The sequence below is a fragment of the Vipera berus genome (genome assembly GCF_964194415.1).
Source record: "Vipera berus genome assembly, chromosome: 3".
NCBI lineage: Eukaryota > Metazoa > Chordata > Lepidosauria > Squamata > Viperidae > Vipera > Vipera berus.
The window spans coordinates 105,802,233-105,827,397 of NC_138204.1; the positions used below are offsets into that span (position 1 = coordinate 105,802,233).

General features: G+C 40.3%; 1 protein-coding gene across 1 annotated transcript in view; it reads right to left on the minus strand.

The window, feature by feature from the left end:
• The window catches only part of HMCN1 (hemicentin 1), a gene marked incomplete at its 3' end in the record, with an annotated part of 484,864 nt that overhangs the window by 218,174 nt on the left and 241,525 nt on the right, over positions 1–25,165 (minus strand). Inside the window, 9 exon segments of the mRNA XM_081325521.1 lie at positions 3,775–3,934; positions 5,117–5,229; positions 15,635–15,779; positions 17,957–18,084; positions 19,195–19,293; positions 20,763–20,957; positions 22,431–22,589; positions 23,093–23,206; positions 24,016–24,143. Coding sequence (XP_081181647.1) covers positions 3,775–3,934; positions 5,117–5,229; positions 15,635–15,779; positions 17,957–18,084; positions 19,195–19,293; positions 20,763–20,957; positions 22,431–22,589; positions 23,093–23,206; positions 24,016–24,143 — 1,241 coding nt within the window.

Sequence of the window (25,165 nt, forward strand, 5' to 3'; positions counted from 1 at the left end):
TCCTATGCCAACAGAACATTCCTAACTAATATGGATACTATTACAAAAGACAGTTGGAGTGAGACACAGCACATGGAAAGATAAGATGAAATACTATTTATTGTTCCAAAGTCATCTCAATGAGTCTGATCCCAAACCTAGATAACTTCCTGTTATTTTGGACACTTGCTCCCAGAATGGAGTAAGTACAGGAAGGAAGGAGGGGTGAACCACAGTTATCCTACAGAATGGTCTTCTGAAAGGGATCCTGTTTATGCAGGGATAACCAGTAAAATATTTTTATCATAATAAACATTGTAGGGAGAGTTGCAATATTCATTGAATTTCATAGCAGAAAAGTAGGGAGAGAGGCCCAGAGCAGCCAAATCATATCAACTGGTTGAATGAACAGGAGGCAGAGTTACCATACAAAGAGCAGTATTCCCTTTAAATCTCCAGAACTGTAAAAACTTTTATCATGAAATGCTTCTTGTGACACATTTTAGCTCCAAATTATTACTGATATTGGCAGTTCTGTATAGAGTAGGGATGCCCAATCTTATTAAGTTGAGAGCCATACTTGACTGGCATACTAAAAGTGATGTTAAAAAGTAGGCAGGCCAGGACCAGACAAAAAATGGGTTATCGTTAGGGTTGTTGGGGCAACAATTAGAAGGAGCTTAACTTATATTTAAATTTAACAATATAATTTGATTACAAACTATAATAATTTTTTGCAATGCCTCATGTTAATTGCAGTTTGTTGACAATTTCAACATGGTTCTGGGCAGGACTTTTTTTCTCATAGAATGCTCAGAACGGCGTTCTGGCACCTTTTTTTGCAAAAAAAGAGCTCCATCTGAAAGCCTATTGCAGGGCTAGGCAATCTTCGCCCTTTTTTATGACTCATGGACTTCAACTCCCAGAAATCTTGAGCCAGCCATGCTGAGGGGAAAGTGAGAGGTTTTCAAGCTGAATCATGCTGGCTCAGGAATTCTGGGAGTTGAAGTCCTTGAGTCATAAAAGAGCCTGCCCTACTGGAGGACATTAAAGTTATTTACAGGGTTACTTCTTTGGGAACTAAACTTTTAGAATCTAAAACAGCTAATTAAGAAAAGCCAACAGGAAAGAACCTAACATTTTTCATCTGCTTCAGTCTTTTGGAAGGTAAAATTAGATAACAAAATAATTATTTCCTCTGTTAACATCTCTGCAATGAAATCAAACATTTTTCTCAATGTAATATGTCTAATTTAGCTGATGCTAGAAAAAAATAATATATTTTCTACAGACTCTTGAAAACTATTTTGAATCTAACCTTCTATTACAACTAAACCACTTTAAATTAAACAATTCTTAAGAATCAAATGTTCTTAATTTGGACTTTACTTTTACTGTTTGGACTGTTGTGTGTTTTGAAAAATAGATTATTTAGAATCTAGTTATGTTGCACTTCAGTCTATAAATAATTAATCTAGTATATACATAACAATATATGAAGTTTTCCATGGTGAGGTTAACATCAATAACAACATTTATTAAAAAGGCTAAAATAATTTCTGGTGGTATTATCTGTACATTAAAATTTTATTTAGTCACAATCATTCACTTTTCACATTCTGGAAAAGCAGTGGTCATGTATCCTAGCAAAAGATGCTACATATGTGCATAAGTGTAGTCAGTAGCATATGCCATTTTAAAAATATCAGACATGCAAAGAAAGAAAAATAAGTCCAAAATATCTGTATTACAATCAGAAATGCCAATTTTGCAACCAATATTTCTCATCCATAACTATGGCACCTTAAGGATACATGCAAATGCTTCTCTGGGATCAGTAACACAGCAGCGATTGCTTTTTCCTTCCAGTAACAAATTGCTGGGAAATACAAAACATGGCCTTAAGAATTCCAATGTTTGTTACAAAATTTTCTGGATGTGGTTGGAAAGAGGCCTAGAAATCCCAGCACAAATACACACGCAACCAATTATAATCTTTAATTATATGTGATATGCTATCAAGGAAAATGTATAGATATAGCCAGCAGACGTTTAGGGAACCTTTATTTTTCATACACTGTTCGAATTTTGTTTTAATGCCATGGTGATACACAATCAAATGTAGTCAGTCTTATTTTTAATCCCAAAGCATCTGTTCGTTAAATACAGTATAACAAAGTTTTGGATGATGGAATTATTTTTTATCTAAGGATAACTAATGATAACAGCTCCTAAATCTGTTATTTTGTTTTATTTTTGCACAAAAAATTGTATAATTTGCATTTGCATTCATTTACAAATGGAATATGTTGTTAAAATGTATTGGTGTTGAAATAATTAGTGCACACATATACCTAAAACCAGTTTATTGCATTTGGCAATTATACTAAAAAAAAAATCTCATTGTCAACCAATATAATTCATTTAATTTGAAATCAAGTGAAAAATTGATTTAAATTATTGTATTAAAACAAATTAATGGCAATTCTTTTATAAGAAGTTGCCTCAAACAAAATCAGCTTGACATGCCTGCTCTAGATAGTTGAATGCTCCAAAATAAATTCTAGACCAGGCCTGTACATGCAGCCTACCAAGCACCCTTGGACAGAGCACAGAATTTTTTTTAAAAAAAGTAATAAAATCACCACCACTGCCCTGAAAGTCATGTTGCCTAGTGCCTCCATGATTTACCATGACCATGAGCTCCAACACTGTAGATGCTCCTCTAGTCACCAAATCATTCATTAGCCCACCAGCATTCCTTTGCAGACCACAAAGATTTTTAATTTATCAGTGTGGGCCTTTCCCTTCTACAAGTTGCACAGACCTCTTCTAGATTTTCCTCTTGCCTTTCTGAGTTAATTCCTTGGTCTGTCATTGAGCAAGAATTGACTTTGTAGGGAAGCATGTTATCATTTGATGTATATTTAACATATGTTCTACCTTTATATTATTTATATAATATTTGTATGCAATTTGTATGCACCTGGCGAAGTTTGGGGCAACTTACAATATTTTTAAAATCATAAGATTAAAACATAAAAGCAGGGCTTTTTTCCTCATAGAATGCTCAGAATGGCATTCCGGCACCCTTTTTTGCACAAAAAGAAAAAAGCTTTTGCACAAGCTGTGCTACTCCCTCTATTGGCTTTCAAAAGCCTATTGGCTTTCAAAAGCCAATAGGAATTGCTGCTGAGTGTGCCAAAAGACCTGGCCGGCAAATGTTGCACCGGCAAGTTGTCTGCAGTGAAGGCAATTTGGCATGAACTTTGCATCCCTCCCTGCTGCCCAACTATACTATCTCAACTAGGTAAGTAAAAGAGGACAAGGAGTGGGAAGTGGGTTCTGCGGAGTCCATTGGCACTCCTTCTTTGTGCTCCCCTGTGTCAGCCAGGCTGGTGGCCTACCTGGTGCTGGACCTGTGCCACCATCACCTCGCCCTGCGTGCCTAAGTGGCCGCCCTGCATCGCCTGGCCCGCACCGCCTCCGTCGCCCACCCTGTGCAGCCCCGCCATATAGAGTGGGCCCCGCTGCTCCCACAGCACCAGCCGTGCCAGCTCCAGCCCTGGGGGGCAGCCCGCCACCAACACCCCTCGCACCCGTGACTGCAGTAACGCTCCCCCTGCCCCCTGCCTCCTGCGGCCACCAAGATGAGAGTTCTGGCACCTTTTTTTTTTTTTTTTAGAAAAAAAGCACTGGTTCCGGGCACTTTCAAAAGCTACTTGCAGACTAGGAGTTTCAGACTGAGCCTCATACTGCACTCTTAGATTGATTTACACTTTCACTTCTATTTACCATAGACTGTCAGCTGTACTTTCCGTGTGGCATAACCTGCTGCATTGGTTGCAGTGCAGATGTATTCCCCAGACTCCTCACCTCCTGGAGAAACTACATAAAGACTTCCATCAGACCCAGCAGAAAACATTAAACTACTGGGAGGAATCACTTCTCCTTTCTGTAAAAAGACAGGAAAATGAAGATGAACTTGTTGGTATGGAACATGAAGTAAAAATTGCCAAAGCATATCTTAATAATGCTCAGCTTCTTATCATCCCAGCTTGCTTCAAAGTCATAGTGTCACTGCTTTCTTTTAAAATTACAGTTTTCTGTTATTATTGGCTCAGTTTACATTAAGAGTTAGCCTCAAATGCTCCTTTGAGAATTGTCCTTCCCTCTTTCATTGTTTTAAATCTATAGCTCTAAAAAGTACCTGCTAAACTACATTTAACTATTAGACAAGCTTAATCTGAAAAATTTTCTACAGTAACTATGATAACTTAAGCAATGAGTATTTCCAGATAATACATAGATCTATTCTGTATAGAAAGTACCTTCTCTTCTCCTTCTTCATAGCCAGTCATATGTGGAGAAACTCAGTGGTGGGATTCAGCCAGTTCACACCAATTTGGCAGAAGTGGTAGCTAATTTTTTGTTGCCCAGGCCCAGAATGGACTTCCAGAAGCGGCATCCACACAGAGAACCAGTTGTTCCATATTTGAATCCCACTACCGGAGATACTGTATGTCTGAAAGCTACTTTAAACACATGACAGCTTGCCTCGTTGTCCTAACTAGCAGCCTAAGTAGAGGCAGCAAACTTGCCTTAAGATGGCATTCTTGAATATTATGCCTTCTCAATGTGTTGGTACTAAAGGGAGTTCTCAATATACAGTATGATCACAGTTGAGCCCAAAATTTATGTTGCTAAGTGAGAAATTTGTTACGTGAGTTTTGCCCCATTTTATGACTTTCCTTGCCAAAGTTATTAAGTGAATCATTGCATTTGTTAAGTTAGCAGCACAGTTGTTAAGTGAATCTGGTTTCTGTATTGACTTTGCTTGCCAGAACGTTACAAAAGGGGATCACATGACCCCAAGACACTGCTCCCATCATAAATATGAACCAGTTGTCAAACATCCGAATGTGAATCACATGATCATGGGGATGCTGTAATGATCATAAGTGCCATTCTGTGCCATTATAACTTCAAACAGTCACTAGATGAACTGTTGAGGACTATTTGTATTAAATGGTAGCATATGCTGTCTGGACAGGACATAAGCTATCAATATTTTAAGTACATAAATAGACCTAACTCATTAAAGTTCAAGTTCAGTTGATCAAAACATTGCAATTACCTTGGACCATACTATGGATGGCTTAGGAACTCCACTGGCTTTGCAAGGCAATGTAAGTGGGACATCTTCTATAGTATTAAATATCTGTTGTCCATGCTGGATTATGGGTGGAACTAAAATAAAAAATATGCAGATATCTTACAAATTGTTTCTTATTACAGGTTGTTTTACATGTTGCTGTCTATAATAAAGCATAATCCTTTAATGCCGACATTCCATCCCAATCTTTCAATCTTTTTAAGTTTCAGTCTTATCTAGATGTAATGGCATGTATAGGCAATGTAGGGTCCACAGTCAATGATGTGATGAAAAATACTCCTTTGGTACCCACCAGACCATCTGACCCACTTGACTTTTAAAAAAAATCTTTTAATTAAAATATTAAATAAGAAGCTAGCATGCTGCAGATACTAGGTTCTTACACCATATTTGTATTTATGTGAATTTGAGCTCCACAAAGATCCAGTGGGATGTCAGAAAGAATGTGAGGAGATCTGTTAGTTCATCTTCTGGTAAAGGGTTTTTGTGGGTGGCTGTGTTCACTATGACAACCATTTCACAACCAAACAAATCTCCCATGTGGCCACTTCATAAGTGAACATCTAACAGGTTCTCAGATATGTCTCCAGGTTTCAAAGACGGCCATTCCTGCATTATGCCTTTTATTTAGATTAGATAACAAGGAATGTCTTCCTTTGTCTCACACACAAAACATAGCAACAAATGTGTTGGTTTGGGTTTCCTGATTCCCTAAGCCATAGCCAATAAAATGAACAAGTAGCTGGTATTATATTACAAAATTGACATTCCTGTATAACAGGAGTGTCAAACTGCCGACCAGCGGGCCAGTTTCATCATATTGAAGCCGCACCCACCCCATTACCAGCAATGCAAAAAGAGAAACAATATGTCGCAACATGTGGCAGGTTTGACACCCATGCTATATAACATAGGAGAGAAGAAAGTTATGCTGAATGATAACTAAAGCAATAACATACAACTTTGTTTTTAGAAATAGAATTTGTGAAACATTTGCACAGGAGAATCCTAGAATGAAATTAAGCTGTAAATAGAATAGATTTAAAATATGTGTCAGAATCCATTTATATCCCATTCATAAATCCCTATCTGTATGTTCTAAAATCTTACATCCCTCACTGGATTCTGCCATTCCCAAGGAGGAGAAGAGAAGAGGTTAATTGGCCATCCTTATCCATTTGTTGCAAGGGTGTTTATTCAGCCTGCCTGGAGGTATCATCAGACCAGGGGAAGAACCTTTGAATTGAGAAGAACAAAGAAAGGGAGGGGGGAGAGATCTGGTTTGTATCTCCGATTACAATCTGAAAGGGAGGAAGGAAATGTCATAAAGGCATGGATGATCCCTCTTCCCTTGAAAGGTTTTGACACCTGAACCTTAATTGATCCGGGACTGACCAAATGGACTGAGGGGAGGGGGTTCACTCGGGGACACTTTAAAAGTATCAATCTGTAACACAGTTTTCAGATCCTGTCTAGATTTTCCACTGACAATCATGTTTTAGTAAAAAGTTCCTTTTTCGACAATTCTGTCTCCAAGAGTTCTTCTTCCCTAAGATGTGGATTGGGGTGGGACCTTACAATATGTAACAGTAACAATACGTCTTTATCATAGTGCAGTACAAATTTTAAAAAATCACAATATTCATCCACAATAATTACAATATTCAATTCAATAAAGTTAATTCATAACTTAACAAATAACCAGATAAAACAAATACAACTAAAAGAAATAAAGTATAACAACCATACACATTTAAAGGACTATTCTGCAATATTGTAGAAGCCATAACATTAAATATTAACAAATACAACTTGAAAATTCCCAATCTTAATGACAGTAACTAGGGTAACATAACCAGAGTATGAACCCTCTTAACCTCCTTTTATCAATCCTATGAGGCAGACCAGACCAAAAAATAAGACTCCACAGAAGACTAAAAACTACTTTTATTTAGATTGGCTATACCAGGGGTAGGCAACCTTGGCTCTTTTATAACTTGTGGATTTCAACTCCCAAAATTCCTGAGCCAGCATGAGAAGGCAACCTGGAATCATCCAGAGTAGCTGTGCTGGTGGTGGAACAAGGAGGGTCCAAACAAACACAAACAGCAATGCAGAAGTGCTCCACACACCTCCTTATCAGGCAAGTGAGGCACAAACCTTAAGTGAACCTCCTCCCCAGTGGTAGTCTATATATGAGCTGGTAACCAGTATCTCTTAATTGGGAACAACCAATCCAACCAGACCCTGTGCATTCAAGTATTGAAATCCAAGTATTCCAAAATTTGATCTTCATTGACCAACATTTCTGTGAACACCTGAACCTTCACCAGGCTTCCCATTGATTTGGACTTATTTCAAGCAAACTCTCTTTTCTTGCAAAGTATACATGCATGCTAGTGCTGCTGGTCACTGCTTATAACCCTTTCCAATGGAAAATAAACTTCTGAAAGCCCATTCATATCACTCAATCCAGAGGGTCTTAAAGAACATGAAGGTTGTAGGGAGAACAAAGGACAAACGAAGACTAAACTGGGAATGGAGATGTGGGAGGGGGTTGCGACTGGAGTACAATAATCAACCATTTGAATTGGGATTTGCAATTTTTAAAGGAGGCTTTACATTAGAGTCTCCAAAATGTGTTTAAGCATAATAAAATACCAATAAGTGTAATAAAGTATAATAAATAAAATAAAATAAAATCTTCAATAAGACTGTTATAGCATGAATTCTTTATAGATACTGTATAATTTTCAATGATAATAGAGTGCAAATGTATTCACAATTGTAAGATTTCTTTGACAAGTTTTCTCATGAAGAAGAATGACATACTTAACTTGGAAAGCATGACAATTATTTGGGGGAAAATACAAACATCTAGAGTGTTTCCAAATGGCTGTATTAATCAGTTCACTGTGCTGACACCAAAGCCATTCCAGATCTAACTTGATATGTGCCCATCCTTCCCTTGTCTGATTCCCTACTGAATAAAAGTCTGCTTTTTCCTTGAACGCTGTAAGATTATCAACATTATTCTAACACTGAAAACTTTAGCCATATCTCTGCAGTCCAAAAGGACCAGCTGTTTCTCATTGCAGGGTTCTTGTCCTCTCTTCCCAGGGGCCTGCATTCAGCTTCAGCATCTGAACCCAAGTGAAACTAATCTTTTCATCTTCCATTAGATGTTTAGCATCTTCTTGTTCATAAAGTTTATTTATTTATTTATTTATTTATTTATTTATTTATTTATTTATTTATTTGTTTGTTTTTATATACCGCCCTTCTCCCGAGGGACTCGGGGCGGTGTACAGAGTAAGGTAGGTATACAGATTGAACAATAGAGAAAAACAATAGTAAAAACAACTGAGACCCCAAGAGCTATCAGGCCAGGCCGGACTGCTGGAACAGGTAAGTTTTTAAATCGCGCCGGAAGGTGCGGAGGTCGGGGGCCATCCGGATTTCGGTAGGCAAGCAGCTCCAGAGGGCTGGCGCACCCACTGAGAATGCCCTCCCCCTGGGGGCCATCAGCCGACATTCCTTGAGCGGTGGCACCCTGAGGAGGCCCTCTCTGTGGGAGCGCACAGGACGGAGGGGTGTTGACGTTGGCAGAAGGTGCTCCTGTAGGTAGTTTGGTCCCATGCCATGTAGGGCTTTGTATGTCATTGTTAGCATCTTTAATTTCACTCGGAAGGCAACCGGAAGCCAGTGCAGCTCACGGAGGAGAGGTGTGATATGGGAGTATCGGGAGGCCCCCAAAAGTGTCCGTGCAGCTGCACTTTGCACCAGTTGAAGCTTCCGAGTGGCTCTCAAGGGCAGCCCCATGTAGAGAGCGTTACAGTAGTCTAGGCGAGAGGTCACAAGTGCATGGGTGACTGTACGTAAGGCATCCAGGTCCAGATAAGGTCGTAGTTGGCGCACCAGTCGAACCCGGGAGAAGGCCCCCTTGGTCACAGCTCCTATGTGATCTTCCAAGGATAGCTGTGAGTCTAGGAGGACACCCAGGTTGCGGGCCCTATCAATAGGGGGTAATAACTCATCCCCGATGTTAAGGGATGGAATGATCTGAGTATCCTGGCTTGCCGGTATGTACAGCCATTCAGTCTTGTCAGGGTTGAGTTGAAGCCTGTTCCTCCCCATCCATTCCCGGACTGCTTTCAGGCAGCGGGACATCACGTCGAGGGCATCACTGATGCTGTTTGGAGTTGAGATGAAAAGCTGGGTGTCATCAGCATACTGATGGTACCCTACTCCAAAACCACGAATGATCTCACCCAGCGGTTTCATGTAGATGTTTAACAGGAGAGGCGAGAGGACCGACCCCTGAGGGACTCCGCAAACGAGAGGCCTCGGAGTCGACCTCTGTCCTCCTGCCAGCACCGACTGCGAGCGACCCAGGAGAAAGGAGGAGAACCACCACAGAACCGTGCCTCCCACTCCCAGTCTCCTGAGGCGCTGCAGTAAGATACCATGGTCGATGGTATCGAAAGCCGCCGAAAGGTCTAATAAGACTAGGACAGAGGAATGGCCCCTGTCCCGGGCTCTCCAGAGATCATTCATCAGAGTGACCAATGCTGTCTCCGTGCTGTAGCCCGGCCTGAAGCCCGATTGGCACGGGTCTAGATAAACCACTTCATCCAGGACCTGAGGAAGTTGATGCGCCACCACACTCTAAACAACCTTCGCAAGGAAGCGAAGGTTGGAGACTGGACGAAAGTTATTCAATGAGGTTGGGTCCAAGGTGGGCTTCTTGAGGAGAGGTCTCACCACCGCCTCCTTCAAGGCAGTGGGGAAGTGACCCTCGCTCAGAGAAGCAGAGATGACCGCCTGAAACCAGCCTCGTGTCCCCTCTCGAGCTGCATAGGCCAGCCAGGAAGGGCACGGGTCCAGTAAGCATGTGGAGGAGCTCAACTTCCTCATAATCCTGTCCACTTCCTTAGGAGTCACAGGATCAAATTCCTCCCAGATGACGTCGACAAGACTGTCCATGTCCTGTTCCTCCAACTCTGCCCAGTTGGAGTCCAGGCCGGTTCGAATCCGAGCGATTTTATCCAACAGACATTGACCGAATTCCTCGGCTCGACCCTGTAAGGGTTCCTCCCTCACCTCTTGGTTCAGTAGGGAGCGAGTCACTCTGAACAAGGCAGCCAGGCGATTATCTGTGGACGCGATGAGGGTGGAAAAGTAATTGGATTTCGCCACCCTTATCGCTGCGAGATAAGACCTGGTGAGGATTCTTAGTCGCAATCGGTCGGATTCGGATCGACTGGATCTCCAACGGCTCTCTAGGCCCCGTTTCCGACGCTTCATCTCCCGGAGCTCCGCGGTGAACCATGGGGCTCGCTGGGATCTGCGCCGGGTCAGGGGCCGCAGGGGTACAACTCGGTCCAGAGCCTCCGTGGCTGCCCTTTCCCAGGCTTCCACTAAGGCGTCCGCCAAGCTGTGAGCAGGGAGTGCATGTGGGTTCCCAAGCGCTGCCTGGAACCTATCAGGGTCCATTAGGCGCCTAGGGCGGTACCATCTGGTTGGCACCGTGCACCCACGGCGGGGGGTGGCAAAGGGGAAGTCTAGCCGTAGGAGGTGATGATCGGTCCATGACAGGGGCGTAACAGTCGTGGCGCCCCCACCGATATCATCACGCCACCGTCCAGACAAGAACACCAAGTCGGGGTGTGGCCTCCCTCATGAGTCGGTCCAGAAATTATTTGCGACAGGTCCATGGCTGCCATGGAAGCCATGAACTCCCGAGCTAGTTCGGACGATCCTCCCAGGGACGGTAGGCCCAAGACCATGAGTTTTGGGTATTCAACCACCAACCCTGAGAGGACATCGAGTAGCTTGGGCAGGGCTGCCACTGCACGATTAGGTGGTAGGTATGCCAGCAGCAGGCCCAACTGCGCCCCCGGGCCGTATCTCAGAAGGAGAGACTCACACCCGACTATCTGAGGGACGGTGGTCTCTCGCGGGCTAAGGGTCTCCCTGATGATTACTGCCACTCCTCCGCCCCTCCCATGGGCCCGAGGCTGGTGCAGCACCTGGAAACCAGGCGGGCAGAGGTCAACCAGAGGGACACCACCCTCTGGGCCCAGCCAGGTTTCCGTGATGCAAGCCAGGTCCACGTGCTCACTATCCACTAGGTCACGAACAAGGTGAGCCTTGTTAGCTACGGACCTGGCATTTAGGTAGACCAGCCTGAGCTTAGGAGGCTGCACACCTTCGCTCCCGGGTCCTCGGGGGAAGTACAGAGGGTCGGAGCGTCTCACCGCTTGTACAGAGCGGAGATGACTCTCCCGGTGACGATACGGCCCTCTGCTTGTGCACCTTCTGCCGTTCCCCACCATCCTGGGAATTGGCTGTTCGTCAGCTCGCCACTGGGCTTTGTCGGCGACTGGCCCTCGTTCCTCACCTTCGTGAACGGTCGTAGGCCTGGCCTGCGCTATGGTAGTTGGAAGGCCCCCCTTCGCCGAACAACCATAGTCTTTTCCCGCCCCCCTCCCTAACCCGACAAAAAACTTAACTAGGAACTTAACCAGGGGCCTCTTGTTGGACTTGTGCTGGAGGCCCCTGACCCTGCCCGGCCATCTCTCAGAGGCCCAATGGTCGGGCCTAGACTGGTTTGTACATGTATTATTTCATCCCTGTCATACTATTCAGATGGTCTTTTTTGTGGACACTTTGTACCATTGTGGTATCATTATGCTTATAGCCACCATAAAGTTTTATCTTTGCACTTTTGCCCAACATTATTTGCACACAAGCATTAAAAAGAATTCTGCATACAGATTTATATGCCACATTAATCATCAGCCTACCATCTGTTTACAACAATCTTCCTTCACCACTAGTCTACAAAAAACCAGTCAGTCAGATTTTTTTTATTCTGCAATCAGCTAATATAATCAGCTTAGAAGATCATATAGGAGCTGTGACTAGAGGGGTCTTCACCCAGATTCGTCTGGTGCGCCAGTTGCGACCCTATCTGGACCTGGATGCCTTGCGTACAGTCACTCATGCACTTGTGACCTCTCGTTTAGACTACTGCAATGCTCTCTACATGGGGCTGCCCTTGAGGACCACTTAGAAGCTTCAGCTGGTACAGAATGCAGCCGCGCGAGTTCTGTTGGGGGTCTCCCGATACTCCCATGTTACACCTCTGCTCTGTGAGCTGCATTGGCTTCCAGTTGCCTTCCGGGTGAGATTCAAGGTGCTGGTGATGACAGACATTGTTATCAAAGAGACCCTCCGTCCACGGGAGACCACTGCCCCTCAGATAGAAGGATGTGAATCCCTCCTCTTAAGGTGGGGTCCTGGTGGTCAATTGGGCCTACTGCTGGTATACCTCTCTCCAAGCTGCGTAGCAACGGCTCTACCCAGGCTACTTGACGCCCTCTCAGGACTGGCGGTTGAATTTCCCAGACTTATGGTTCTGGGAGACTTTAATCTGCCTTCCCTGGGCAGTACATCGGAGGTGGCCCGAGAGTTCATGGCTTCCATGACGGCCATGGACATGACCCAAATTATTCAGGACCCGACTTACGAGGGGGGAAACACGCCTGATCTTATTTTTATCTCTGGGCAATGGCTTAATGGACTGGGTGGGATTACTCCAACATCTCAACCGCTTTCATGGACAGACCATTATCTCCTGCGGTTGGGCCTCCGTCACGTCACCCCCCGCTATCAGGAGGCGGAACCAACCAGATGGTTCCGCCCCAGGCACCTGATGGACCCAGATAAGTTCCAGATGGCGCTTGGACTGATCCCTACCTCCCTCTCCCACAGCCCGATCGAGTCCTTAGTTAATGCCTGGCAACAGGCTGCTTCAGAGGCTCTCGACCGCGTTGTGCCTTTGCGTCCTCTAACCCGGCGCAGGTCCCGACTCGCTCCTTGGTTCTCCAAGGACCTGCGGGAGATGAAACGCCGGAGAAGGAGCCTAGAGAGCATTTGGAGAACCAGTCGGTCCGAGTCTGACCGAACACAGTTAAGATCCATTTCTAGATCTTTCTAGGGAGGGGGAGGTTGGCAAACTATTTTCATTTATGCATTATCAGAGCATGTTTAGATGCGCTAGAGTTTGGGAAATGCAAGTAAGCACAAAAGACACTTAGCTGCTGGTTGACTTAAAGGTAGTGATGATAAATGTAACTATAGAGAACTAGGAATGTCAATACTGAACCACAAAAAAATATAGACACTTCCATGACAGTACCAAGAAGAAGCAAAAGTAAAGACAACAAATGTGTAATGGTTCCTTTTAAATGCATGCTGTGAAGCCCTGACAGATGCATGGGCAGGAGACCATATTATCTGGTTTTTTGCATGAAGAGTTAAAGCAATAGTAAAAGGATGTCATAATCATCTCCAATCAGAGATGAAAAAATAACTTTCATACAGGTGGCTTCCAGATTCACATATGATATACCTCCATAAAGCATGCAAAACATTATATTATCATCTTAAGGATGGATCATCAATGCTACCCATTCACAGACCTACATAATGATCTATAAAGAACTGTTGCAGAAAGATAAGAATGGGAAATAATATCCATCTGCTGAAAAATGAAACTGTTTCAAATAAGCTTGTCAGCTGTTATTCCTTTTGTTTAAGGATCTATGTGTTAATAGTATATACAGATTTGCTCTCCACCTTAAAATCTTCTTGCCTTTGTAAGTCTTTTATATTTTGAATAGCTACCACAACCTTTCTAACAGTTCTTAACATGCTACCATAAACAATAAAGGTAAAGGTAAAGGTTCCCCCGCACATACGTGCTAGTCGTTTCCAACTCTAGGGGCCGGTGCTCATCTCCGTTTCAAAGCCAAAGAGCCAGCGCTTGTCCGAGGACGTCTCCGTGGTCATGTGGCCGGCATGACTAGACGCCAAAGGCGCACGGAACGCTGTTACCTTCCCACTGCAGTGGTCCCTATTTTTCTACTTGCATTTTTACGTGCTTTCGAACTGCTAGGTTGGCAGAAGCTGGGACGAGTAACAGGCGCTCACTCTGTTACGCGGCACTTGGGATTCGACCCGCCGAACTGCCGACCTTCAGATCGACAAGCTCAGTGTCCTAACCCACTGAGCCACCGCGTCCCTACCATAAACAATACTCACTTGCAAAAACTTAGGAAAAATAATTTGCTGCCTCCTTGTTAGGCATTTTATTGGTTGTTTTAAGCATTCATCTCTTAATTTTACAGAGGTTTTTTTAATTATGATGAATGACGCTACTGAAAAAAGGTGGGACATTACAAATCCTCTGTGCTTACTGTGATCAGCATAGCAGTTTTTTAAAAAATATGATACTAGTTGTTTCTTTAAACCACACCACCCGATTCACTAGCTTCTTCTTTTTAATCCTTGATCAAAGCTTTTAAACTGCATTTGGATAATTCTTTCATCTGCCTGTTTTATTAAAAAATAAAGAAACATTTATTACTTCAAAACATTCATTCAGAGAAGACCTATTTTTGGATAGCATTTTATTCACATGTTCTGTTTATCCAGAAGATTGTACAATCAGAACATCTGGGTGAGACACAGATGTCTTCTTCCACTTTGAAGCAATTCATGCAATGGAACTTTCAGTGGGAAAAATCAAAATTGTGTTCTGTATACAAAGAACTTTTCTTTCACATAGCCGTTTAGCACATTCTGCATGCACAAGACCTTTAACATACATACACATCTCATCTGCCTTTCATGAGCAGCTGGAACCAGTTTATTACCTTCAGCATTCCAACAAATCTCCTTAGCTATACTTACCCTATGAAATGAGAAATTTACATAATATATGTGTTGGATATATTTGCAATTGAAAACACAGAACATATTGAAGATTTTATTCCTTTACTCCACAAGCTATCACTGACTTATCAAATCAAATCATTTTTATAGTCAGACCAGCAGAACACTGCTTATTATGAGGATGAATATGAGAAAAAGATATGACCATAGACTATAGTTCTCATGCATGATTATTTAATGTATTTCTTTCCTATTTGAGGGCAAAAGAATAAAGTAGAAAGATAGCAAACAGGGAACCAACTAAAGGAGGCAAAATTGCAGAATTTTGAGCAGTGGAGATTTTGCTTTCCCTTTCAACTGACTGTATCCCTTTTCTTATCCTATGAACCCCGTAGGAAGCATCAAGAAAAGGCTGGATTGAGTAAAAACATGAACTACAATGCACTGCATGACAGCAGTTCTATTCATTTCTGTATTCACTTGAAAACAATCTCTCAAGGATTAAATTCAGGCTGCTGGTAATGTCAGATCTTGTTCCTCATCAACTAGCAGACTACTGGGAACTGGCAGATTATAGGAACAGGCCGTTGCTCAGTCATCTGAACTGATCATTTGCAGAGTTTTTAAACTTAGTGTGCAATTTCAGTGACTATCTACCAATCATCATGGGATGAATGGAGTACTAGTGAAATCTTAATACTGAAAAGTAATGAAAACACTAAATGTTTCACTCACCAAAGACATTGACAGTGGTTGTTTTGTTGTCTGTCCCAGCAACATTGCTGGCCATGCAACTGTAGTCTCCAGCATCCTGTAATCGAACCCTTTCAAGGTGAAGACTCCCATCACTTCGGAGGCTGATATAAGGAGACTGGACCACCTAGAGTTGGAGTGGGGAAGGCAGATAAGACTTATCTCCATTTTCCATTTAGTCTGGTCATTTACACCTGGCATATTCAGGGTTTTTTAAAAATATAACCAATGTTTTCCAGCTAGCTGACTTAAATGAGAAAAATCTTGCAGAAGTTTTATTTTGCTTGTTTTTTCCAATTTTTGAAGATAAACAAGACCATATGACTCTCTTTCTTACACCTGGACCCCTAGATCCATTTTGCATCTTTTAGGTACAGGATCACCCAGAGTTCAGGAAGTGCTTTTTACTTCTGTGTTCCCCTTTCTCCTCTAAATGAAAAACATGAGAGCTTGGGAAAGTGAAGGAAGCAATAAATGGCTTCAAATCATATGCAAAGCTTGACTTTTTCAACTGGAATATAGCAAAAGTTTGACTCCTTTCATGGCTTCCATAATAGAATACCAAAGGGTATTAAAACAGTGATTCAGTCTAAGGGCTGCATATGGAATTATCTCCCTTTGAAGTCTGTAGACTTTCCTGGAGTGTATGGTTCTGATTTTCTTGTTTCTGGTTGTAGCATAGTTTCAATGAATTAATTTTCAGTACATATTTAAGAAGAGGTTTCCTGTCTCTGTCAGGGCCACTGGAATGTGCAGTTTATTTTCTCCACAACTTTCCATTCTTTTATCCTGTAAATTACAAGCATAGTTACAAATTGCAATGCTCATGCACCCTAATAAAACTTCTGCTTATCTTCACAAGCCTATAACAAACCATTCTGTGGGAGATAAAATTAAGTTATACTTTTTATATATATAAAACAATTTACACAAATGGTTCTCCTGAAAGGAAAACATGGTTATTGTGTACAGATTAAATCAAACTACCTCTACATCAAACTTAAAATTGATTAGAAATCCCCCATTAAAACTTCAGCTGAAAGGAAGATTAATGAAACATAATATTTTTCTGCTTATATTTACCTCCAACTGGTGAAGTTATCCTTCTCCAGAAATAGAAATTTGCACAATTCAAATGTAATAATCTCCAGGTGAAGTTAATTTATAGTCTTAACTATGGGTGTCAAATAGCAAATTAGCACAACACAAAAATGCAGATATCATATTACAACCACAGAAAGCTATTAGATATGTGGTTATATCTGCCAGTAGTAGGTGTATCTTAGTAGTTGGAATCAGTAAACCACGGGAAAGCATTCTCGCTTGCACAGTGCCATGTGTTTCTATCAGCCATGCTGTATGGCAAGTATAAAAAGACACCATTGGCTGAAAGATCCTGCTCCTGTGGTTCAGGAGAGGTGGAGACCATTGGACACATACTCCTTCGATGTTTCTTCTATAGAGCTATTCGGAGAAACCATATCCTCTCCATAATTGATAGGTATCCTGGTTGTTCGGAAAGTATTTATCTCCAGTAGCTGCTTAAGGACGAGCAGGCAGTGATCATGGTGCAGGTGGCTAGATTCTGGGCAGCAACATTGGAGATTCACCAGCAACATAAATAAACATTTTAGATCTTTTTAATAATCCTTTATAATTAATTTTATTACGTGTTTTTATCCAGCATTAGACTATACTCAATGTATTTTTATTGTCAGGTCAGCATGATTCAATTTTTCTGAAGGTAGCTAGTTTTTTATACTGTCTGTAAAACTAGGCAGACCTTGGTCACCCATTGATTACATCATTAATTGTAATGTATTTCTATGTCTTCTTTTGTTGGTTATGTTTAGTTTTGTTTTATTTGAATGTTTAATTTATGTGTTGGCCTTTGGCCGTAATAATAATAAACTGAAATTGAATTGAACCACAGGAAGCATAGGCATATCATGATTGTGGCATCATTTATTAGATACGATTTTTCAAAATTTGCAAGAATTCTGGGTAGTCCCCTAAGACTTATTGCTTTCCTGCTTCTCACAAAGTCTATCCCTGCTAAATACACTTTGACAAGTATTCAAAGCTTACCCTAAACTGACTTTCCCAAGTCATTTAGCAGGAAATTTCAGAGTCAGAAAACAGCCTCCATGCAATACTATAAGTTATGCCCATCTGCTTTTTTTGAAAGTTCTGCATATAAAATGAAATACTCTTATTCATGAGAGTTCATGTTTCACCAGTATTTAAACTTAAGGACGTAAGTTTAAGGAGAAAACTGTAAAAGATATTCAAATATTATCTTACCACCATGCTACTTTTAATCCATTTCCGCTCTGGGATTGGGTTTCCTGCCAGCAGTATACATGACAGAGTCAGTTGCTGTCCTTCAATGACATTAGCTGTTGCAGGACTCCTTGCAATTAGAGGTGTAACTATATCAAAGAGGGACAGGAAATGAAAAATTATCATAATACAAGGATTATTTATATTCCTATAAAACTGCACAAAAAATCCATCTTCTGAAGGGACTTAAGAAAAATCCTAGACAGCAAAAAAAATTCTCGAAAATGGATTACTTTAACTTAATTATAAATAAATCTACTGAACCACTGATTATATTCATACTGTATGGACACCATGAATCTCAAAATAATCTGTTATCTATTACAGCATGCCACTTCCATTTTTATTGTTGTTTTTTATGGTTGGTCACACAGTCAGCCAGATGCTTTGATTGATTTGGCATTTATTCACCTATTGAATCCTTCCCAAGGACCTGGTTTATTATTATTATATATACACAATGTGAAATTACAGCTGCCAGTTCTGCAGCTGATGGTGGCCTTCATACACATCAAATTCTTCCCAAGAACCTAAGATATTGTATTGGTGTAGTACATGTGCAGATCCAGGCTGAGTAGAAAGATGGAAATGTTGCCCATGTGCAGATTTTCTTAACATAGTCCAAATTTTTTTTAGTATGGCACCTAGTGTGCTGATAACCATTGAGACCACCTTGACCGATTTATGCCATAATTTTGAATTTCATAACTTGATATTTTATGATCTCCAATTCTTTGCTTTCAATTCCACTATATCTGCTTTCAATTCCACTATATCCACACTACCTTCTTTTCAGGAAGGAAGGAAGGAAGGAAGGAAGGAAGGAAGGAAGGAAGGAAGGAAGGAAGGAAGGAAGGAAGGAAGGAAGGAAGGAAGGAAGGAAACGCAATTGTTTTGTATTCATGAAACTGGTTTCAAGCTCATATAGGTTATACTTAAAATTAAAGATAGAAGTATTTCAATGCTCCTCAAAAAGAAATCTAACTATGGAATTATTTATTTATTCATTCAGTCATTCATGCATTCATTCAATTCTTGCTCTAATTTCTCAATAAATGGTTTACCAAAAAAATAAAATTCGGTTTACATTTAACACAAATGTGATTCTAAACATAACTTTAGAGCATGGTGTTGTTGCACACACTATAAGTGAAGAACACTTTATTTCTATATTGAAATCTCATATTATTATTCATTACCAAGTCCTGTCACAGTAACTGTAGCTGGGCTTGAGATAATCTTTCCAAACTGGTTTTCAGCTTCACAGACATATGCTCCTTCATCATTCAGCCATAAATCTAAAATTGTATAGAAGTTTTAAAAAGACAAAAACAAGGAATAAGGTTTTTTGTATTAAAAACATTATCCTTAAACAAAGAGATCTGCAAATATACTTTCCCTTTGAATATTATTTTTCCAGCTATGTTAAGCTAAATCTAAATGTAGTTCACATCATTGTAATAGCCTGAAAACGATTACAGAGTTCTATCACCTGTCCTGGTTGTTGGGATATGAAGATGCCCCTCTAACCATTTACTGAGGACAAGCCTCACATCAGTGTTTCCAACTGATTATCAGGCGGATGCTGAGTCAGGCTGCAATTAGTCTAAGGTTTTCCATTCTGAAAGTAGCATTTTCTCTGCTGGTTCAGCAGATGATGTCCAGCACAGACCTTCTATAAAGACACTGAGGAGAAGTCTTTGGAAATCAGTGATTTGCTGAGTTCCGATGGTTCAGTGCAGATATTCCCATAGCTGGAGGATTCTACATCTCCATGGCCATTTTTGCTGTGACTGCTACAGTTGGAACCACACAGTCTCTTGTTCTTTTTCATAGATTGGGGTGGTTCCAACATGAGAATATCTGCCTTATGTAACATCAATCATAGGAGATCAACATGCCCATTAATAAGTAAAAATAAAAAAGCAGATCTTAATTCAGCAACTCTTTCCCCTTTTTGAGTAGAAAGAGTACATAGACAGATGTAGACAGGCCATCCTGGCCCAGACTTCAGAGCAATTGAGGTGCATTCAAGAAAGCTCACTTTGGTAGTATATTGCACATTGAATGAGGCTTGCTGTGTGATTTCCTGACCTCAAGGATTTAGCAGACAATTCTATAGTGGTATTATAAAATATTCTGGATATAAACTGGATCATTCTACTCTTCCACTAGCTGTATTTCTTGAGGTTTAGATACCCTCTCAATAGAGAAGCACCACAGAATGGACATATCTATTCTGAAGTAAATCCTGTATATTTGATAGAACCATATGATCAACAGCAAGAATAATAAGGAAGAGGCTCAAGCAATATTCATAGAAAGGCTACTTTCAATTGGAGGGAGGGAATCATGAGACTCTACCCTACCCCAGGGGAGCCATTGGTGATTTATTTTATATTCAGTAAGTGGTACAAGATGGGAGAGAGAAGGCTAGTATGGATTCTACCAATTACTGTCCTGAATCTACACCATATTGTAGTATGCGTAGGCAGCAACAGTAACTATCAGAGGTAGGCTTTGAGGGGAGTGCTTTTCATACCAACACATTTTTTCTAGATTCATGGATGGAACAGAAAAGCATGTTACCACAGATGTTTGAATGAGGCCACAAATAGTCACATAAGACTAGTTGTGGGCTCATTCAAACATCTGTGGTAATGTGTTTCCTCTTCCATCCCTGAGTCCAGAGGAAAGCATGTTGGTATGCCTGAGTCTAGAGGAAAGCATTCTGGTTTTCTTAATGCATAAGATGGTGTCTACATACTGTGAATAGAAAGGGCTCCTGTTCTGAGTTGACTGACAGAGCTAACTGCAAAATGTCTTGAGAAAAGTGGACTGCCATCCAACCGCTGCCACTTCACCTTCGGTTCTGGATAACCCTGCACATAGCAAGCCAATGTTATGTTTGAGCCAATATCCATAGATACATCACTAGGTTCTTGTGTGAAAACTGGAGGAGCTATAAAAGGAATACAGAGAAAGACAAAAATCATAGAATTGTCAATACAGTTTTAATGTATTTTTTAATTAAGATCAGATAAGGGACCCCAAACCTTCAATACTGACTCAGAGACCATTCACATAAATTATTTGACTTTGTCTAGGTTTATTGGCACAATACTGCCAAGTTCTCATGATATGACTGCAGGTCTGTAGCTGATTACTTCTAGCTTAATTTGGGGGCTGGCTAAAATGCTTTGAGAATAGATCTTCAGCATTACTGCTAGAGTTGTGAGATGAGTAGTTTCCCATTGCCAAGAACTCTGGCCTCATCCTGTCTTTGTTGAAGATACTATTATCTCAATTTCATGGTTCCAGAATTATTTTGAAGAACATTTAAGAATTCAATGCACTTTCAAACATGCATATAAACATTGTGTACTGCTCCACTATAAACTGTATTTGGAGAAAGTGCGGTACCATACAGACATACTTGCCGCATGGTTTCTGAATATTATGTGCTTTATTTTGTACATGCACTTTCTTTCTGAAACATGATCCTGAAAGTTAGCAAATCCTCCAAAGCAGCACAGAAGGATGCAAGAAAACCAGGAATCACTCCCTCCCAGCAGTGGGGAATCACTTTCCATCTACACAAAGTAAATTCATATAGTATCAAATAATACTAATACAATAATTAGTAATATCTAATAATATTAAATAATATGATAACTTTAATGTCAAATACTACCAATCAATATGATAACAACAACAACAACAACAACAACAAATACTATTTGTCAGAATCCATTTATATTTCATCTCTAACTATCTCCTCTGTGCTAAAACCAAATCTCATCTTCCCCTGGATTCTGCCATTCCCAAGGGGGAGAGGGGACAGGCATGTGGGCTTTATTGTTTTCACTTCCTCCATAAATGTACCCTTTTGTTTATCCGCCTGTCTGCTATCCATTACAATGTAACAAATTGTTTTCTATGCTATGCATTCTCTCTGAACTTTCCTCCCTTACAGGGCAACTAGAAAAAGGGGTGGGGGAAGAGATACACCCTCCGAGATCTGATTTATTTCTCCAAAGGAGGTGTGAGGCGCTGTGGAAATGATGCTGCAAACGGAACCAGATTGATGTTATCTTTCCTTTCCTACGATGGACTTAACCACCTGGAGATTGGCTGATCTGGAACTGACCGAATGAACTGTGGGGTGGGGTTTTTCTTGGGAAGACTTTAAATATATCAATCTGTAAGGGAATCCCTCAGATCCTGTCTATTATGCCTGCTATCTCCTATTTCTTAGTAAAAGTTCCTGCTTGGAAAAACTGTCTCCAAGAGTTCTGCTTTCTTAAGATGTGGGTTTGAGGTGAGCCCTATTCATGTAATATCCTTCATTGAATAAGTTACACTAATAGAATGGATGGATCACATCTTGTACAAAATATCTAATTTGCATGCTTTGTTCTAGTATCATACTTACAGCCAACATCCAGAGTTATTTTATCAGATGCAGTTCCTGCTACATTTGTAGCAACACACATATAATCACCAGCATCCAGATCTTGTGTTTCCTGAATTCTCAGAGTACCCCGAGAGAAGTCAATAATAAGAAATTCTGTTGCCCTCAGCTCTAAATCCCCTAGACCAGGGAAAGAATTATGAAATTTTTGTTTAAATAATAATAATAATAAACGCCTACTCAGGAAATTAAATAGCTTCCTTACAGGCAGCATAATGTTTCTATTGTTTTAGAAATGTTAAGGAGACTTTACTGTCTGCCAATTTATTGAAAACAAGCACTCATAAAATGCAGTGATATTATCTCTGTAAAATTACAATGGAGTTTATATTAAACTTTGCCTGAGGGAAAAAATATTGAACATGAGCCAATGCATAGTCTGTAGAAGTGGTAACTTTTAAACCTTTTCTTCCCATCATATATGCTCACTTCCTCTTTCCCAGAAATTTGAGAAGGCCTCTCCCATGTAAGCTAATTTATGATGTCAGTTTCAAGCTGTCCATAGGTACTATAATTTTAATTTATGGGGAATAGGTAAATGCATTTAAACAACAAAACAAGATATGAAGTCATCACATTGACAATAGATACATTTTAAAATTACTTCGGTTTTGTTCATGTACCTTTAAACCATTTAATTAATGGAGGTGGGACCCCAGTGCTTTTGCATTCCATTATAGAGGTGTCTCCAAGGGCAATCAGAAGTTCATTTTGCACTACAGTCACCCAAGGGAACTCTGCAAGTAGCAAGAAAAGAAGCATTACAGATGTGGATGCCTGACTCACTTTTTCATTTTTTTTAAACTGTACAACCTATTTTCTAATGTTTAGCATTGCTATTTCAGAGTATAATTATTAAAATGTACCTATACATTGGAACAGTGAAATTAATGGAGATGCACTCCATTTTTATGAACAGTTTGCAGGTACCATATGTATATTCTACTTTACTTCCAGGAAGCTGGAAGCAGGCTATAAATAAATTGATATTTCATAACACTCCTATGAAGCCAGTTTGGTTGAGAGTAGCTGGCATTAACTAAGGATGGAACTAGCTCTCCTGAGTCAAACCTTTTTGATGCCAATGAAAAAGTTAATCTAAGCTTTCTCATTCATACATTGTATGTCTCTGTATTATCATCACCTAGCATACAGTGGTTCCAGATCAGACTCTCAGTTTTCTTAGAATTAAAAAAGTTTAACCAGAAAGTAGAGTAACACAACATGGTTTTTTTTACATATCCTATCACCTATTCTTAGACTTAGTCCTTTGTGGAATAATTTCAAAATGCTTAGGTAGATAGTTAAAAGTGGTCCCTTAAAAATAAACAAATCTTGAATCCATTTTTTTTCATGTCATATTTTCATTTATTAGTTTTTCAGACTGATAATAAACAGATTATTCAATAATTAAGCTGCTATTTTGTGGATCTTAGTGAATATTCCTGCCTTGATGTTCAAATAATCATACACCAATCACCAGCATCCACAAAATTTCTGCTGAAATTTGCAACAAATATTTATTTAGTTTGTTCCTTATACTTGCCAATGTATATGAGAACAGCTGTTTCTTTGACTGTACCAGCTGCATTGCTAGCCAAGCAACCATAGACCCCTTCATCCTTGGGAACTGCATTTTTTATCATTAAAGTACCTCTGGGAGTTAACCTGTATCTGTTAATAAGAAATTGGTAGGTCAATCTGATACTCTTATTATTATTTTTAAAAGAAAGAATAAAACCACCATAACAGTTTGAAATGGTACAGTTTTCATTTCTGCAAACACCATTCTGAATAAAGAACATATGCAATATTTCATATTATATGAAATAATTTACAGAGCAATTTTTAGAAAAGGCCTGTTGTTGATGTTTGAAAAGGTCACAAGACTGTTTTTGTGTGTGTTTTTTTAATCCCATTTATATCCCGCCCTTCTCCGAAGACTCAGGGCGGCTTACAATTTAAAGCACAAATCAATGTGCTTAGCAATAGCCTTCATTCTATGTATATGCCTGCTTATTAGGGCTTTGCCCCCCCCCCAAGCGGCATTATTACAAAGTCAGCTTATTGCCCCCAACAATCTGGGTCCTCATTTTACCTACCTCGGAAGGATGGAAGGCTGAGTCAACCTTGAGCCTGGTGGGACTCGAACCTGCACTAATTGCAGGCAGCTGGTGTTACTTAAGGAGGCATTAGCCCAGTGCTCCACCAAGGCTCTTTACCATTCAGATTGTCAATCATCACAGCAAAACAAAAAGATAAATGCATAAGTCCAATTACATAACCTAGACCCTTGAAATATTTCAGACACAATTCTCTATGCCCTTATCACTGGCTATTCTGGTTAAGACTGAAGAGAGAAAAGTTTTTAAAAAATACTGAGGACCTCTACTCTGCTCTGATGCTTTGCTCCTCTTCTAACATTGCCACTTGATGGGGTTCATTCTGGTTCACCCCACTCCTGACCAGATCTGTTGTAACACCACTGCAACTTATTAACAATTATTATTATTATTATTATTATTATTATTATTATTATTATTATTATTATTATTATTATTATTATTATTATTATATAAAACTTATATTCATAAAACATGAAACTCAGTCAACTGAACACTCAAATTGACTGGCACTAATGGTTGACACGGGTTGCTGCCAGCATCTTAGGTATCAACCAGTTATTTCCTTAAAAT